A 19,184-nucleotide genomic window follows, 5' to 3' on the forward strand; every position below is an offset into this window, starting at 1 on the left:
TTTAACTTCTACATACGTGTGCTAAGATGGATTCTGGAAACCTTCCTCATGAGTCAGTGAGCGCTGGCGATCTGCGTCTCGACATGTAAACGGTGGCACTGATAGATCTGGAGGGCTGCAGGAGGAGAGGAGCGGCAGTTGGAGGGATAAATGTTTGCCTCCATCAGCTCCCCTGACTCACTGCTGACCTGGCATCACTGAGCTGCTCTGGCAGAGATACTCTCTCCTCCTCCTCCTCCTCCTCCTCCGGAGCGAGAGCAGAGGCCAGTGAAAAACAGCAGTATAAATGGCGGTCGGGGAGCGGACGCCAGACTGATAAGGTGTTGCTGCCTCCCTACGCCGGGCCTCTTCACTGCCTCTCACTGGTGGCTGTGTCCAGTCCTGCCTGGTCCTGTGCACTTCTTCCTGTGGTTTACTTTTCGGGTGTGATGTCAGCACAGAGTGGAATGAGGGTGCGCTCTTGGTGAAAGCTTTGGTGGGCAGCTCCTGTGGTCCTAATCTGGGTCTTGCCTTTTCTCTCTCTTTCTGTCTCTCTGTGCTCATCTCTGGCACTTGCGACATTTGTCTATAGCCGTGGACGACGGAACTCACACGCTCGACATCAGGTAGACACCTTGAAGCATCTTGGGGGGGCCCATGCTGCTTGCCTGCGCTCATTTCCTTTACCTGTCCTGCCTTAACAACATTTTCACCCCGTGTTGTGTTTGTCTGAATCTGATATTTGTTACCTGACTTCAGTGGGTCGACTGAGACAGACTGAGTTGAGCGTTCTCTCCTTAAACAGAGCAAATTGTCTTTAGTTTCAATTGTGAAATTCCCAGCATAAACCACTTCCAACCTCAGAATTGGTATTGAATTTACATTATATAAAGCAGTCATCCCCACTCTCACATATCCAAAGGGATAATATTACATAATCCTGCTGCACCAGACCTGTGCCTCAATCCTCACGGCTCCACTCCAACGATAGATTGTCGATTTTGGCACAGTTGCTGTGTTTGGACTGTGTGTATACCCCTGAGGGCTGTAAACAGATCCAGTGTATCATTAAAAGCATGTACCGAGTCCCTGTCCAGCGCTGAGCCGCAGGAGCAGCTGGCACCGTGGCACAACAAGAGTGCAGTCAACGTCTAAGTGCGTGAGAGGAATGTGTTTTCTCTGCTCCTCTCATCCCACCACTCCTGCCCTCAGCTCCACACCCAGAGTGCTCCTCTTAGGATAAGTTCTCATTCATTTAAACATAGGGTGCACTTGATTGCCAGCATAACAAGACATAAAGTATATTTAGCACCACTGGAGGCCAATCAAAACGTGTTGGACAGCAGGTTTGTACATGCTCGTTGCTGTCATATTTCATAATCAGTGAGTGATTATGGGAGACTGGGCATGAAATCAAACAGCTGGTGAAGTGAACTCGGTCTGTCTCAGGAAGATCTCCCTCACATTGTGTCTAAACCTGCGACCTCCTCTTACGCTGGGTGTGCATGTTTGTGTACGTTTAACATCACGTTAACCAGTTTTTGTTAGAGCCCGACCGATATACCAGCAGGCCGACCTCATCGGTCTACATCAGGAAATCACAGCTGTGCTTCCATTGAGCAACATGTTTCCAGATGTGCAAAAAGAAATGGCAAAGAAGTAAACTGTCATAATAAATGTAGACAGTAGATTTATATCGTACATTTCCTTTAATAGTTAATTCAAATCATTCATTACATTTACTCAGCATTTACTGTCATATATTGATAGCTTTATCAAAATTCCAATATCTGTCGGACTCTAGCTCTTGTTGATGTGATAAAAACTGCATATTATACCTGATTTGACACCTGGATGTTTTTGTTATGCTGCCTTCAAAGGACTCTGGACAAGCCATCCCCCGTGTGGTTGAGAGCTGCATTCGCTACATCAATTTGTATGGTGAGTTGGTTGTTGTACAGTGTGGAGACATTTTTGTCACTTCAGTGAAGCGATCATAAGTTGGTGACACCATTTAGATTTTCTTTCATGAATTCTTTTCACATAACGACTACAACGTGCTTCATTTCCAAGTCTGTCCGACTTTGGTGTAAAGTGACACTTGAGTGATTTCCAGGCGCTAATTGTTTGGGTGTGCACATAGTTTTTCATGTTGGGGTTTCAGTGTGTTCAGCTGCAGTCATGGGAAAATACAGATTCCATCCTGTTTACAGCAGCTCAGCCTTTTCCACCCAGCTTCACAAACATACCGTGAGACAAACAGACACACCAGCGTAGCCTGACACGAGTGATGACTTATGAATCTGGTTTGAAAGCAGATTGAAAAAGACACTCTGAGTGAATGTTTAAGATGTGGCAGCAGTGACATGGTGTGCAGGCTCGTCTGCTGTGTCTCTGGTGATGTACAAAGAGAAATCTAAAAGACAAACAGCGGACTAATCATGCTTCTTCCTGACCCTTGACCGCTCCCCTTATTAAGTCCAAATCCCAGCTGGAAGACACTTTACCAAAGCTTAGTTGCGACCTCTCTGACTCCTTAATTATCCTTAATAGGAAAAGTGAAGGGGCTTAATGAACAGGATGTGCCTGTTTGGTCCAACTTTTGCTGAGTGAGGGAGTTTCTGTCTATGAGCATCAGAGTGGATTTCTGAGCATGTTGAGCGTGTCTGCTCCTCCTTTACGTTGTGTTCCTCCTGTCTTACGCTGTGTCTTTGTCTTTCTCTGTGCAGGCCTCCAACATCAAGGAATATTTCGTGTATCTGGATCCCAGCTGGAAGTCAATGACATCAAGAACTCATTTGAAAGAGGTACATGATGCCTGTAAAGATAGATTTACTACAGATCATCTGCACAATTATGAACTATTCATCACACATTACAGGGACCATATTTAGCCAGTGGGCTTTTTGAGTTTTTATTTAGTTATATTTCCCATAAAATCATGTGCTTTTGAAATGATTTAGGTCCAGCTAACCTGCTCGCTTGTTTGTGTCTCAGGAAACGACCCCCTGACAGATGATGAGAATAATCATGACATCAACTCGGTGGCTGGCGTTCTCAAACTTTACTTCCGTGGTCTGGAGAATCCTCTTTTCCCCAAAGAGAGGTTCAATGATCTGCTGGCCTGCATCAGTAAGAACGCACACACATATCAGTGATTCTGAGTGCATCTCTTTGTGGTTCATTGTGGCACAACAGCTCAGTGTTTTTCTGTTGAGTCTTTCTGCTGGGCAAGTTAATCTCACCCAAACTGTGTCCTCATGCCTTAAAGTTACACCCACTTAGTGCTCACAGCCCCTGTGTGTCAGCTGTAGGACTGCAGCAGGCTGTGGTCAGGAATACAGTGTGAGGCTGTGCAGATTGTTTCTATTGAAAATGTTTAGGCGAATGCTTACTTATGCTTTTCCTGGACATTTTTATTGTATGCTTCAATGCTTCAATTATTTGTGCTTCTTATTATGTCTCAAGTCTTTTCACCAGATCTGTAGTATCTATAGTAGTCGCACACAGTGTGTATTTCTCATCAAACACAGCCCTCAGATGAAGAGGAACCATGACCCGTCTGTAGTGTTTCATCAGCTGAATGGCTCTGACTTCTGTTTTCTCTTTGTGGTATCCAGTTGAGTACAGAGAAGGATTATTATGTGTCCTAAGTGGCACAAAGCTGAGCCATGCTTGTATCACTGTGATGGAATGTTAAATGTCCGCAGCACTGAGCAGCATTTGAATCCAGAGCTGAATCTACGCTGAAGTCCTCATAAGAATAGTCACATTGTCAGTTCGCTGTGAGACAGTTCACAGATCAGTCTGTGTGGCTTCTTCTGATCTTTAAAGGCATTACATGGAAGGCTTTTAAGCTCTCATCAAGAACAGTTGAACATGCACAGACTAGTCACATGGACACAACTTGTGCTGTAATGCCTTGTGCAGCTTTGTGTGTCTTCTAATGTTCATGCAGGCTTTTGTGTAGTCGCCAGTGTGTGAAGTGTGTCTGGTGTGTTTCCTGGGTGTACTTTTACACATTTGTGCAGGATGAGTGATGGGGATTCCCTGTTTACATTCCCCAGCTCAACATGCCAGTGATTGCAGTGTGGGCTGAACGCCCAGCAGGCTCCATATTAAAAACCCTCTGCTTATTCCATATGGGGCAGCTCAGACCAGCTACAAGATCCCTTTTCCATTTATCTGCTCTCTGTTTTTTTTCCCTCCACGGCAGCGACTGATATCTTTCATTTTGGCGGCAGGGTGTTTTGTGTGGGTGTGCTCACGTGTGTTTGTAGGTGATGTATAAGCGTACATTGAAGCAGAGCTTTAAATAGTAGCTTCTGAAGCTTCTGAAGGAGCCTTGCAGAATTCTAGTTTGGTATTCATGAAAAATGAAATACATCACAGCCATCCCAGAAGCCCCAGTCCCAGATGGCACAAAGTGGCTGGAGGGTGACAAGGCTATTTTTAGCAGGCAGCAGAGCCCCAGCTTAGCCAAATAAAGTAGGCTGCTTCAAGTGTCACAGCAGAACAAATGAGATAGTAATGAAAGACAAAAAGGTTGGTGTTCTCCAGCATGTTGATGTAGCACAGAGAAAGATTCTAAAGTAAGGGTGATGTTCCTTCAATAGATGTGTTTTAGGCAAAGTTGCTCCTTTGTTAGTGACATCCTCATTTCTGTAAGGCAGGGAAAAGTAAATAATTGAGAACTTGACAAATGATTTTAGAGAGATGCTGTTTTCTTTTAGAGGAAAAAAAACTACTTGGCGTGTTCGTTGTCGGGTACCATCGAAGAGTTGCTGTCCAAAGTCTTTATTAATTTAACAGTATTTTCTCTTCTTGTATTAACATTTTACCATATTAACATTATACCCTCTCTGTCCTTTTGTTGCTGCTCTAGGAATAGAGAACCTGTATGAGAGAGCGCTGTACATCCGTAAGATCCTCCTGACCATTCCCAGATCAGTCCTCATCGTCATGCGCTACCTCTTCGCCTTCCTCAACCAGTATGTTTATACACATCTCCCCAGCTTCTTAAAATGTCATTCTAAGTCTGAAATGTCTGAAATACTGTCCCCAGTGTTGTGTCCTCTTCTCATTCAGCCTTTTCTTTGTCTCCTTGTCCACATCTACCCCCCTCCACCCACCCTCCTCTCTCCAGCCTGTCCCAGTACAGCGATGAGAACATGATGGACCCGTACAACCTGGCTATATGCTTCGGCCCCACACTCATGCCCACACCGGACAGCCAGGACCAGGTGTCCTGCCAGGCTCATGTCAACGAGATCATCAAGACCATCATCATCCATCACGAGACCATCTTTCCTGATGCCAAAGAACTGGATGGGCCCATCTATGAGAAGTGTATGGCTGGAGGAGACTATTGGTGAGGAATGACGCATGGAGTTGTTATCGCAGTTGATTAGTTATCCAGGCATGAAGTCAGGCTTTAGAGGCTTTTTGCAAATGCTGTTTCAGCTTCTGATCTTTGGGTTACAAGACACACACAGTCTCGCTCCAAGGCCACCCCGTCACTGTGACTGAAGGTCAAGTTGTTTTAGATGATGATGGAAAGCCTCCTGGTGAGGTCACTTCATGCTGTTGCACAGATTTACACAAGGAAATGTCAGTTTGAGAGTCTGATAGACATTCTCTTATTTATTTTTTAAATCTTATTTTATATATATATATATATATATATGTAAGTATATATATATATATTATTATTTATTTATTTATTTTTTTACCGGGGATGGAACAAAGGCATGCAGCCAAATGGACCAAACCTTCCTTGGGGACTCAGTCATCATGCAGGAATGCGTGCATGCTCAGCTCTGCAGCTGTGTCAGTACTATGTCAGTGGAGTTGATATGAGCAATTACACACACCAATTAGGTGTCTGTGGTTAAGAAACATGGCAAGGAAGAAGCATTTCAGTGCTGACTTTACACGTGGTGGACTCTTTTCTAGGTGAGACACACTGAAACAATCACCTTAATTACCACAATCACAGCAGGAGGAAAGAGAAAGGTCACCAGGCAGGGAAAGGATGATTAGATGAATTGCAGCACATAGTCAGACAGATCAAACCTGAGGCTCTTTGCCAGCTCCACATCTGTAAGCACTGCGTATCACTTGTTTCTCCCTCTCTATGCCCCCACATCACCACAGGCTGACAGGGATTTATCCCTGGCTCGAGCTAATCAGCTGTCTCAGCACGACCATGTCCCCCCGACAAGGCACATGAAGCCCTGGGGAGATTTGTTGTCTTGGCTGCCTCCAGAAGAGGAGGCGGCTGGTGACATGTTAGCATGGGAGGAGACAGTTCAGTTCCTGGCAGGGGTACTCTGTAAAGTGTGTGTGTGCGTGTACTGCCAGCACTCTCAGCATGATGCCAGAAGAAGACCATGTAGAAAAAAGAGGCCCCAACCACAGATAGAGGATCTAAGCCTCTCATAGAATGACCGCTGTTTGAACTTCCTCTAGGTCTTGTTAATAGTAGAAGAAAAACCTCTTTCTCCTTGTCATCTTCACTGAAATGAGATTTAACTGTTGAGACTTAAGCAAAAGTCTTATAGCGTAAACTGAATTAGAAGATAAAGTGTCTTCAAACTACTTACACTCCCTGAAAGAAAAAGCAGTGAAGGAAAAAAACTACCCAAGAGGAAGTGATTTGGACTTTTTGTCGGTTTTGAACCTGTCCATCGACCCCTGACCTCTGACCCTGCCTTGGCTGAGACCCTGACGGTTTGCATGTTGTGGCCCACAGTGAGAGCCCCTACAGTGAGCACGGAGCACTGGAGGAAGTGGAGAACGAGGGAGGGACAGAGACACACACCAGCGAGGACGGTGAGTGATCATACTTATTAGATGATTTAATCTTTTGTTTCTTTATGTTTTTTTCACCATACTGCATTTCAAACAACAGTGATTAACTTTAATGGTCACACCACAACATATACCCTCACATGGACAATGCAGTTCTGTACTGTCCCATCCCTTTACTGAGTGTGTCCAAATCGAAGTTTTCCTTCGTGTCCATGGTGCTGCAAGGGTTAAACTCAGCTCTCTGCAGCTAATCCTGCCTTTCAGCCTGTTAATGCAGTAACCTTGAAGGGCCAGGGAACTAGGCTCACACTGACGGATGGCCATTCATATTCTAATGGTTGTGCTTTTCCCCTGGGGCCTCGGAACACTTCCACATCCCCCTTTTACAAATTCCATGGTGGTCTGCACCCACTGGACCCCTTGGGAGAGGGCTCTGTTTCCCATGGGTCATGGCCTTGGCTTAAATCATTTCAATTCAATTCCCTTGATTTTTTTTTTTTATTACCTTGTGAAAATAGTGATTTGTAAAAGCAAAGCAAATGTTTGGAGTGTGTGTCGAAAGTGTCAGGTTTTAATAGCTTTTCAGAAATGAGGGTCTCTATGTTTAACTTCATTTCCATGTGTCCAAGAGAAATATGAAGACATTAAAAAAACACCAGGCTCATATAGACACTTGAGGATACAAGACCTCTCGCAGACATGGCGGGATGTGGTAGATTTGTGTGCTCATGGATGTGGTCCTTTGTTTGAGTGAAATGGAAACCAGTCGGTCTGGTTCAAATCAAACAGCGAGCGAGTGAGCGAGCTGACAGCAAAATATCAGTATATCCAGCAAAAAGCAGGAAAAGACAATAAAACCTCCAGCTCATTAAAAAGTGATGAATGTCTGGGACAGAGAGCTGACCAGATGTAGACAATGTGAGCAAAAAAGAGTTATCCTGCACTCCATGTAAGTCTTCATGTCTTACCTTAGTAACAGACTTCCCTAAACCTGTTTCCATGGTGACGACAGCAGCCCCGATCCTATCAGCTTTTCACACCCAGAGATGATTTTTAGGGGCTCCTTGTCCCCATTCATCATCCGTCTCCATAGACGGAGTTTGGAAATATATTTGATTTCCTCTCATTACGCCAGCTGTTAATCACTCTGCTTGCAAATTAAAGTCATCATCTGGATGTCCTTTCGAACTGAAAAGGACATCTGATGAGACAGGGAAACTTCAGTGTGTGTGGATTCCCACTGTTCAACACAGATGGCAGCTATCAAGTCTTTGAGTAATTAATGGAAGATTATGTTTTCAGAAATCCCTTGCTGCCTTGGTTTTGTTCCAAAAGCTTCTCTGAGCGGACTGGGAGGATGTCCTCACTGACTCCAGTCCCTCCCTGTGGAAGCTTGACCTGTGGTCAAGTTATTGTCATCAGTTATTTTTAAGTCCCCATGACCTCATTTGGATTTGAGACACAAAAGCAAACCTCTTTTCCTGTTTGGTTACTAGCATTTGATTCTGCAGACTGAAAACGTTTTAAAATGTTCGTTTCCTTCTCTTTGCCCTCAAAGTCAGTGAACACTGAACAGACAGACAGACAGACAGACAGACAGACAGACAGAGGAGTAAAAGTCATTCCACATGTTGCTCTAAGTAGCTGTCCGGAAATGTTCTCGTCTGGTCGGCGCGGACCCCCTGGAGTGTGTTAGCTCATTAGCTCAGAGATGATCTGGACTGTGCAGATTTACACAGAGCACACACAGACAGTAAAGCTCAGTGGTCGCGGCTTCCATCAGGTGTTAGTGGAAAAATGAAGGTGGTGTCATGTGAGGTGTTTTGTAACGCCTTTCCGCAGCACAATAAGAACATATTTAACCTGTATCTGCAAAACTAATGACATTCCCAAATGTTAGAATGCTGACATACAGATGATAAACTAAGATGGTGAACATGGTAAACATTACACCCCCAAAACATCACCATGTTAGCGTTGTCATTGTGAGCATGTTAGCATGCTGACGTTAGCATTTAGCTCAACACAAGTGCAGCCTCGCACAGGAGCTAGCATGGCTGTGGACTCTCAATCCTGTGAAAGGATCACCACATATACTGTATATGTTTCAGAAAAGTGGATGCTTAAACTGAAGCATAAACTGGCACCAGCCACCATCATCATCATCTTTATTTTGAAAATCAGTTCATCCTCACAGTTGTCTTCCTTTTTATTTCTTGCACTAATACCTGATTAGATTAATAAAAGCACAAACTAGGGCTGTCTTTTTTTTAACAGTTTCCAGTCTGGTTTTAGATCACTTCATAGTACTGAGACAGGTCTTGTTAAGGTTATGAATGACCTTCTGCTAACTGCAGACAGAGCAGACTGTTGATTTTGCTTCTTTACTTCTTCTTCACTCAGTTATACGTGCTAATCTCACAACCTGCCTCTCTAATATCAAGTCCTGGATGTCCCAAAACTTCCTTAAATTTCATGATGATAAGTCTGAAGTCATTCTGTTCAGTCCCACAAAATTCATCAGATTTTTTGGTGGTCTCTGCGCATGCTGTTTGGAATCTAGGGGTAACATTTGATGCTAAGCTCTGTTTTGACGATCAAGGCAAAAGTGTTGCTCTGTCATGTTTCTTCCAGCTCAAGTTAATCTCTAAAATTAGGTCATTTCTATCAATTGCTGATCTACAGAAAGTTGTTCATGCTTTCATCTATTCTCAGTTTGATTAGTGCAATGCACTTTACTCTGGTATCAGTCTGGGCTCCCTGCTGCTCGACCCGCAACTGGAACAAAGAGGCATGATCACATCACCCCTGTGCTTCCCTCCCCTCATCTGCTCCCTGTTAGATTTCAAATTGATTTTAAAATTTCATCGCTTACTTTTAAGGGCTTAAATGGCTTCACTCCTAAATACTTCTCTGATCTATTGACCTGGTTTGTGCCCTCTCAACCATTAAAATCCACGGATGGAGCCCTGCTGGTTATTCCCAGGTCTTGGTTTATGACTAAAGGTGACCAGGCTTTTGCTATCAGAGCCCCCCATACTATGGAGCCCCCTGCCTGCTGAGCACAGACACACGAAGCCTCTGGCTTCTTTTAAATCTCCTCTTAAAGCTTTTTCTTTGTGAAAGCTTTGGGAAATGTTTGATACATATGTTTTATTTATACTGTTTTTATTCCTGTTTATTTGATCTCATTCAGTTCATCTGTCGTCACTTCCTCCTCCTCCTCATTTTATCTGGCTTATCTGTATTTGCATTTTCTGTATATCCGCTCATGGCTGTCATACCTGGAGATTAATTGTCTGTTTTTAGAGTGACAAATCTCACACACACTCAATACATTGATGTGATCTGCTGGTAAATTCACTACAAGGTCAAAGGTGAACTAACTGGCACATTGATTCTATATCACTTTGCAGCGGTAGAGTAGGGTGTCCTTGTTGTCAAGTGCCCCAGAAGGCATACTGTATATTGGATTGCACATGTTAACGGGCAGTGTGTTTCACTGTACTACAAGGCTCGTCCTTTTTCCCTTCATAAAGGGCTGCGTATACGTCCAGCATGATGTCTCGTGCTCTGAGATTAATCATTTTCTTCCGAGAAAAGGATGGAGAGAAGAGAAAACTAGTTTTATGCCCTCTTCTATGGTATTGATCCGAACCAGATTCCTGCTCCCATATTTCTATGTATGAACATGGATCTGGAGCAGCATCCCCACCAACTCCGCTCCACTGGCTTGTGTAAGACATCTGACAGTTTGTATCTCTAACACCACAGGCCTCCAGCTCTCACGGTTCAACATCTCTTTAACTTCAGTTGCAGTGTGAGTGAGTGAGTGAGTGTGTGTGTCTGTGTGTGCGGAACCTCGGGGGGTGGTTGCGTCTGAAGCGATTCTCAGTTATAATTGCACAACATGACAGAGGGGATCCTTTACCGCACTGAGATTTGAGTTTATAGCCTGCTGCTTTCAGCCGCAGCCACGTCACTGCACTGTTGGTGTGCATGTGTACCTTGGATAAACATTTGCAGATGGCCTGATAGATGGATGGACAGGATGAAATGAGAAAAAGAGATGGAGGAGAAATCCCCCGCACCAGTAAAAGTTCCGTCAACTTTCTTAACAACCTCGTCCGCTGCAGCGCTGCTCAATTAATTCAGGCAGTAAATTCCTGCTTGTCACTTCTCATGGAGCCACGTCACATCCACCCTGTCAGTGTGAAGCGAGGCAAGGAAGGGAAAGGTGGAGAATAAACATAATAGAAATAAATGAGGTTGAATAGAGCGCTGAGAGGAGTTAAGAATCCTCCGCTCTGCTCAGAATCTGTATCTCCCCTCTCACGAGGCCCTTCTGCTCATCTGGGAATTACATCCAGCTCCTGTGAAAGACATACCATGATGGCTTTTCACAGCCGATACAAGCTTCAGCCATTTATATGGAGAGCCTGTGGAAAGGTGAGGCGTCGTCTGTCCAGGGACCCCCTGTCTGACTTGAAGTGAGAAAGTGAGATGGGAGCGGGGCAGAGGTAGGAGTGAGGGAGGAATAAAGAAGCTATTTTTAGACCTGTGTTGCTGTAGTGCATACATATTGGCTTGGAGATGTGTGTGTTTTGAATGGGAGAGGGAGCAGACCATAGCTGTTGTTGAAAATCCACATGCTTTCTTCAGGATACACATCAATTTAAGACTGATTTTCAGTGATTTAGAAAATACTGGACTTGGAGAGAGCAATCAGTACAAATGAATTAAAGCGTCATCTACTACTGGTTAGTACTGTCTGTCATGACTTTTCCTGGTCTTTCCCATGTTCATTTCCCTTGTCACTGGCTCTACTTGTACAATTATTGAGTAGATATCAACCCAGTCTAATGATCCATGCAGTGAGTGACATGCCCCGAAGTCATATAGATCTCCTCTCACCAGCTTCTATAATTATCCTGCTAAAGTTCCTCAGGCGCTGTTGTGGCCCCAGCCTGCCATTGTAGAGCCCAGTTACTATTGACTACAACTGAAATAACCAACTGGCTCAGCACACTTGAACCCCATGTGCACAAACAGGCCACTATTAGACCTGATGCAAGACCGTCCTGCATCAGAGCCAACAGTGCATGTGTTGCCTGTCTGGATTAAGATTTGTGTTTCAGACTGCACCACTTGCATCAGTCATTTTGAAAGTCTGCACTTGCGATAATAGCCATCTGTACTTGATGTCATCGCCCTGTCTGACATACCTAACCTGTGTAATCCTCTCTCCATTGACAGAGGGTGAACCCATTGAAGCCATTGCCAAGTTTGACTATGTTGGGCGCTCGTCCCGAGAGTTGTCCTTCAAGAAGGGCGCCTCGCTGCTGCTGTATCAGCGGGCATCTGAGGACTGGTGGGAGGGACGGCACAACGGCATCGATGGCCTGGTGCCACACCAGTATATTGTGGTCCAAGACATGTAAGTGTTTTTGTTTTCTGTGAGGATAATTTTGGATATGACTGAGCAAAGACATGCAAAGAAGCTGTTAGCATGCAAAGATCAAATGTCCTCTAATGACAGTCTCTTGACGTTATAGATCAGTACATGACTTTTTACAGAAACTGTGAGAGTGCTGTAGCCTCAGCCATTCATGCATGGTGTCCACTACAGTGGACAGTCATTTGGAAGCCATTTTGAACCATTTAGCTTGTAGTACCATGTCCCAACCACCCAGTCGTGCACCCCAAAGTGTTCTCTACAATTCCATTTGATACATCTTTGTATGTCTATGTTAATGTTTTGAGATGTGGCATCATAAATTTCAAATGGCGGAAGGAAGACGATGGGATGCACCGAGTACCTCAGAAATAACTGTTAAATCCTTTTATTCTCATAAAACCAGATGGATAAAAAGAATATGTATATTTTTCAACTGAATAAGATGTGAGAAATACAGATTTCAATATTTTTAATGTACAATTTAGACTTGAATAGTTTTGTATTATTGTATATTTATAGTCGTAAATAGTCTTCAGATTTGATGGATTTATTTATTAAAATGTATTTCAGTGCTTACAGTCTATCTTTGTTGGATCATATAACATCATGTAGGCCAACACGAGGACAGGGATGTGTGTTCATGACTACATTGGAGTGTTTTATGGGAGGGTGTGTGTTTGAGCCCACCTGTGTATGAAGAATAGCGGCTTCAAAGCCCCTGATTTACCTACAGTGCCCCAGCAGGTTGATGTTGGTGTGGTTTGCAGTGAAATGTCTTTACAAATATTGGATGGATTGACATGTAGTTTGGTGCTGGCATTCATGGACTCAGCAGAATCAATTGTAATGACTTTAATGATTCCTTCACTTTTCATCTCGCACCAAAATCAGGTCCAAATTTCAATTTATCTGATACTTTTATGACCGTTACTTGCAAAATATTCTCATCAGTGTCAGCTGGTAAACATTAAACATGATAAACATTATACTGCTAAACCTCAGCGGACTAACGTTGTTACCGTGAGCGTGCTAACATGCTGATTTTAGCATTTAGCCCAAAGCACCGCTGTGCTATTCCTTAAGTATGACCAGCTCCACGGATAGCCTTAGAGTTGTGGTTTAAAGTATAATCTCCCAGCTCTCCCTGATGACATCCCTGTGGGTAAAACAACACACTTGTCCTTGTTGACTTTGCTCCATAAGAGGCCGTCAGTTGACTGTAGGGTCGTGCGTACAGGACCTACAGCCTCGTTTGTTCTGCTGCCGTCCCTGCTCAGCCGTGGAACATTCTCCATCTCCAGGGTCCTCAACCAGCCCTTCTGTCACTGTCTCCTGCTCTCACACTAACAAGCACACACTCTGCCATAGCCACTGTTGGTGCCTAATGGACTGGATTCACTGTCTTGTTAGGACGGGAACAGAGTCACTCCAATCACTTAGTAGCTGGCTGACAAAATGGCCATTTAGAATGCCTTCCCCTCTTTCCTCTTCTTTTTCCTGCTGCTGCCCTGCCAGTGTGGCTCTATCAATAATTCACCAGGAGTGGCACTGCTGATGGGGTGTCTTAGTTAATGAAAGAGCAGGGGAATTTACGGCTGGACGGGCTGTCCCCGAGCTCAGTAACATCCTAGCCTCTACTTAAACAGAGCAGGCCGAGGAGAGTAGAGCACACAGGGTTGTGATCTTCACTTGTCCCATAAAAGAGCCCAGAATAAAGCATTCCGAGAGACGTCTGAGAGACGGCTTCAGCACAGGATGTCTCTCTCAAGACTCGACTGTGAGGGGGCTCGAACTCTCTCTTGTCTGTAGTTTGTTTACTGCCTCCCCTGCTTTGGAGAAATCCTCGTCCTTGCTCTGTCTCTGTCTGGGTGCACTCATGTGGATACACTGAATAAGTGTCTGTGTTTTATATCGGCTAATACACATCATCAGAGGCAGCAGTGCCGCTCAGCAGCTCGGATTACTGCCACCTGACAGGCACCAACTGTACCCGCCATCCAGTCACACACCTCACTGAAACCCATACAACTGGCTTGTGTGTGTGGGTGTGTGTCACCACCACAATGCACCACCAGAATACTGAGCGGCCCAGGAATATGACTCATCTGACTCTCTGGACCTTGGGGGGATAGGGAGACGTGCTGACTCGCATGGAAACTGATATCAAATACTGTCATTGAAGAGCGATGCAAATATGAAAGATCGACTGATTTGCTGATTTCTTCTTTTTTTTCTGTCGGTTTTTCTGTTATTTCCTCTCGCTCTGTCTGTGTCTCAATGTCATTCTGTCTCTGTGTCCCAGAGATGACAACTTCTCAGACACCCTGAGTCAGAAGGCTGACAGTGAGGCCAGCAGTGGCCATGCTGGAGAGGATAAATGCTCAGGAAAAGACATCGGCTCACCCACGGACACCAGGATCTCTGAGGCCTACGTTAGCAGGTTGGTCTGTCTTGGTTTGCTTGGTTGCAATATTGAAGCCTCTCGTCTATTGAACAGTATTGCACAGCTGCAGCAGTGATACATTTGGAAAAGGATTGTAACCATGAGAAGTGATAAACACCATCTTCAGGAAGTCACATTTAATAACCTGAAAATCCAAAAGAAAAGGTGTCACATGACCAGAAACAGCCAAGATTTGACCAAAGTCCAAGGATCTTGCAGTATTTTAAAATAACGAATAAAGGTTATTTTGGATTACCTATTGCGCTCAACAATGAAATAGACATAAAGACACTTTTTTTTCAAGGCTAACAAGCATCACACGGTGGTGTTCAGTGTCAGTGTGACTAATGTATGAGCACAACACATCTTGGACTTCACATCGGCTTTATCTAATGAGAGATGGCCAATCCAATAACGACTTACAGTCTCACAGCAGCATGTCTGCGGCACACTCACTGTTGCATCATCCAAGAGGCTTAAACAGCTTCAGGTGTGAATACCAACACACACACACACACACACAAATGCAAGACACTTGAGAAACTTACTTAGACTGATTAGGACGTAATAATCCTTCTTTTCAACCTCTTTCTTCAGTGCAAGCTTGCATCAACAGTGGTGTAACAGCATGCATCTGATTTGCTTGTTCCATGAGCAACGCTGAAGGAAAGACCAGTGCACCCAGTCCACCTCCTCCTGTCATCCCATATCCTCTGCTCACCATTGCCAGCGGAGTAATGAACTTCTCCCACCCTATTTTATTCCCGCTAGCCAGACAGTTCCAGTTGTAAGTGATGAGTTTTAACTACCCAGTTCACAGTGGTGGTTAGTCATCAGCTGGTCCCACTGGAACGTACACATGCAGAGGGAGTGATGGCACACAGAGAGGACCCACACAGTCTCACCTCAGTCTCCCTGGCAGCGTCTGCTGGTTGCATGCCAGTATTTCGCCTCCTGCTCCTCTCTCCATAGCTGCGTTTCTGGTTGTTTTGGACTAAGCGACCTTGAAACGTCTGCTACTGGCTCTTGCCAAACACATGAACAAATGCTATTTTATTCACAGCCACACTCGCTCCCTCGACTTCACTGTTGAAATGTTGATGATTCATCCTAGAGGCAATATTTACACCAGCTGCAGGTATTTGTATGCGGGTGGAGAATCTATCTGAATGAGTCGTCTTTTTCACATCAGCCTTAATGAAGCTCCTCTCACTCTCCATGGCCATGTCTACAACACTGTATCTGTCACCAGCTCCCAGGTGACCCCCACCTCTCTCTCCTCATCTCCTGCCCGCTCACTTTTCTGCTCCTCCATTCAGACAGCCCTCATGAGTGTTGAATCATTTATATCTTGAGCTTTATTTAGATATTTTCCTCTCCCGGTGTTCTTAGTCAACAGCATGTTCACCATACGGGTCCTCTGGTAGAGTTTGGTATCACAACTAGAGCAAAACAGTTACATTAGTGCGTCTTTTAGTGGCAAAGATGCACATTGATGGAATCACACCCAGTGTTGCAGTTGCTCTGCTTTCTGTTTTGAGGTAAAGAAAGTCATGGCATGCCTTGTGATGTGCATTATTATTAGCCAAGACCACAATAAACAAAGGGTGAGCTGTCAGTGTGGTGACAGCTTGCAGAGTGAGTTTCAGTGCTTGTTGTTGTACTCTGTCCCAGAGGGGGACTGCTGTTATGAATGTAGACTGCTCCCCCTGCAGGTTGTCAGTGGTTCCTGCAGTTGTTTACTATTCCAGACTTCTCACTGCAGTCAGAAAAAAAAACATATATATATATATATATATGTTTTTTTTTCTCTCACTCACCAGGCTCACCAGCCAGCACTGTTCCACCAGTGACTGTTTATTTTTCATTGTCTAAACAATCAGAAGCTGTTAGTTTAGTTGAAGCTTTTGTGCATGTTAATTCATGTTTTTGCATTTTGCTCACACTCCAGCGGCAGTGTGTGAGCAGCTCTGTGTTTCAGAGTCCTCCGTTAGGACACACTGCCGTTTGGATTGGCCTGAGACTTCCTAGTTCTCATAAATGAGCCGTTTTCTGTGATGAGATGATACGACTGGGGAAATGCCAAGCTGCAGTCACATTCTCTGAGAGCCTCACGGTCCTTCATATCCGTGCTCATTATTGCTTTTTGTTTAGCATGGTGATGAAGCTGCCTGTTAATCTTAATGAGAATGATGAGACAGCATTGATGAGGCAGACATAAACTCTCAAATGAAGCCATTTGCCTCACAGAAGTGATTAAAGGATGAGTAATTCACTGCATCTTCATCATCATGAAGAACCAATAATGCAGACAGGAGACTAATTAAAATATTTAATCTGTCATGTATCAGTTTTCACATATTATTGATTTAATATTTCATGTTGTCACCATTGTGGAAAAAGTGACTGAGTATTAATAAAATGACACTATTAGTTTCTTTTTTTACCTCAAGACGTCATGCTTAGAAATATCCGGTAACTTTATATTCTGGTTCTTTGCAAATAGTCATGCTAAACTCCAGTCATCCAGCTGTGAGACAGAAAGTGATGATAGCTGCTTTGATTAAACATTACAGCTCTTGACTCAGGCTGTCTGTAGCTACTGTAGTGCTGGTAGTCATAAATATGCAGGAGGATGTGCTGCTCTAATAGAACTGCTTCAAGGGAGTAGATGTTAATGTGGAGAAACATGTGGAAGTGAGCAAGCATGCGTCTGTGTGAGTATGAAGGAGTGTGTGTCTAACCAGACAAATGCATTCCTGTTGAGCTCTGTCACTCTGTGATGTCACAAGTGATGAGGTTTACGTGGTGCTGTGCTGGTCCGGGTTCAGACAGAGAAGAGGCATCCTGCTGAAGCTGCTAGAGCTTCTGTTTTGGTGCTCTGATGAACCACAGGCTCCCTCACTCTGGCTGATAGCCAGGTCCACTCTACCTGCTCTCCCAATAAGCTTGTCAGAGCTATTAGGCACTTCCTCTTACAACACTGATGACTGACAATTCAGCATGCCCACCTAACAAGGTATATATAACCTTGTGGATCCAGTTTGGAGGAGTTATACTATGTTTTCTGACTGAGACCCAAAGGAAGCACTGTAATAAATTCAAGATTTTACGGCATAGCTGTTAATCCAATAACAAGCTGGAGAGTTTACATTTGGGAGATGCAAGATGGCACAATAGCTGTAATTAAAAGAATTAAAGTTTATCTCTAAGTGCAGTGTTTGGGCATGGGCTATGTGGTAAAGTGCTAAAAGATGAAAGCTTTAATGCAGTAAATAAATATTTCACTTTGTTGATTCCTCTCCGTCCCTCTCTACGATCCCAGCAGGCACAAGAAAAGATCAGAACCACCATCTCGGCGACCCCCCGCTCGCCCCAGCGATGTTCACTGCATGGTGCATCCCTCCCAGCACGGTCATGGAGGACATGGAGGTACCCCAGAGATGGGCTCTCCAGTTCTAGGCCACTTCAGTCCCCGGGACATGCTGCGGAGTCGCAACCACTTGGCCATGGACAGCCCTGAACGTCGACGCCGAACTGGCCACGGCAGCCTGACCAACATCAGCCGCCACGAGTCGCTGAAGAAGATGGAGAGCCCCCCGATCCGCCGCTCCACCTCTTCTGGCCAGTACACAGGCTTTACTGATGCCCACCACCACCACGGCGGCAAGCCATTGGATCCGGAGACCATCGCACAGGTCAGCGCGGGACGAGCGGCGACCCGACCGCAGCTCCCTCCACCATCAAAGCCCTGCCCCGCCCTGTAAAAACATAGTCAGTCCCTGTCTTCTGCTTCCTGTGTCCGTGTGCTAAATACACGCAAAAGACTAGCTTCACAGGCAGCAGACAGCAGGGAGCGTAGCTCAACACTGGAACTCATCACAGGATGTTTACTGTAGTGTTGCCTGTGAGCATACTCTGACACATGAAGAGAAATATACCAGTGACCAGCTGACTCTAATTTGTTTTCAAGCAGACATCCATGTTTGCATCAGTGCTAATCCAAAGGTGGTGGCTCTAATTTGACTATTGTCTCATACTTGTGAATAGTAAAACCATAAAGGACATTTGTTTAGAAGTTAGAAAGCACAGGCCACAGAGAGCACTTTAACTGTGCTGGGCTGTCTGTCTGCCTGCTGGGAGCATGCTCACATGAACAGATCTTCATGTCTGCATCTCCGTTGCTATCCAAAGCCATTAGCATGCAGAGGGAGGGGTGCCGATGCAAAGTAATACTCTCTACTAACTCTCTGCATGTATAATGCATGCTTGGTGTTTTCTTGAAAAACTGTCATTGTGGTCGTCTGTTAACATCCTTTTCTTCTGTTTCCTACCACACCGTACTCTACCTTCAACTTCTCCACTGTTCATTACTCATTTCTTCGCTCTTCTGCCTTCTCTTTTAGTTTCTCTCACACCCCTCCTGTCTCTCGCTCATCTCTCTCACCAGTGTTATTATCATCCTTCCATAGCCTCACTCCTCTCTTACAC

The 19,184-nt window shown here is 44.7% G+C and overlaps 1 protein-coding gene across 3 annotated transcripts in view; it reads left to right on the forward strand.

Moving 5' to 3' along the window:
* srgap1a (SLIT-ROBO Rho GTPase activating protein 1a) overlaps positions 1 to 19,184 on the forward strand; it is an 81,534-nt gene that overhangs the window by 59,634 nt on the left and 2,716 nt on the right. The window contains exons 12-21 of one of the 3 annotated variants that reach the window (XM_076732465.1): positions 572 to 605; positions 1,860 to 1,920; positions 2,709 to 2,786; positions 2,977 to 3,111; positions 4,865 to 4,970; positions 5,126 to 5,350; positions 6,734 to 6,813; positions 12,049 to 12,229; positions 14,553 to 14,690; positions 18,019 to 18,391. In XM_076732465.1, the coding sequence (XP_076588580.1) occupies positions 572 to 605; positions 1,860 to 1,920; positions 2,709 to 2,786; positions 2,977 to 3,111; positions 4,865 to 4,970; positions 5,126 to 5,350; positions 6,734 to 6,813; positions 12,049 to 12,229; positions 14,553 to 14,690; positions 18,019 to 18,391 (1,411 nt within the window). Of the gene's footprint in view, positions 1 to 571; positions 606 to 1,859; positions 1,921 to 2,708; positions 2,787 to 2,976; positions 3,112 to 4,864; positions 4,971 to 5,125; positions 5,351 to 6,733; positions 6,814 to 12,048; positions 12,230 to 14,552; positions 14,691 to 18,018; positions 18,468 to 19,184 lie in introns of all 3 variants that reach the window. The other 2 variants (XM_076732466.1, XM_076732467.1) reach the window with 2 other exon arrangements.

This window comes from Chaetodon auriga, chromosome 6 (genome assembly GCF_051107435.1).
Source record: "Chaetodon auriga isolate fChaAug3 chromosome 6, fChaAug3.hap1, whole genome shotgun sequence".
NCBI lineage: Eukaryota > Metazoa > Chordata > Actinopteri > Chaetodontiformes > Chaetodontidae > Chaetodon > Chaetodon auriga.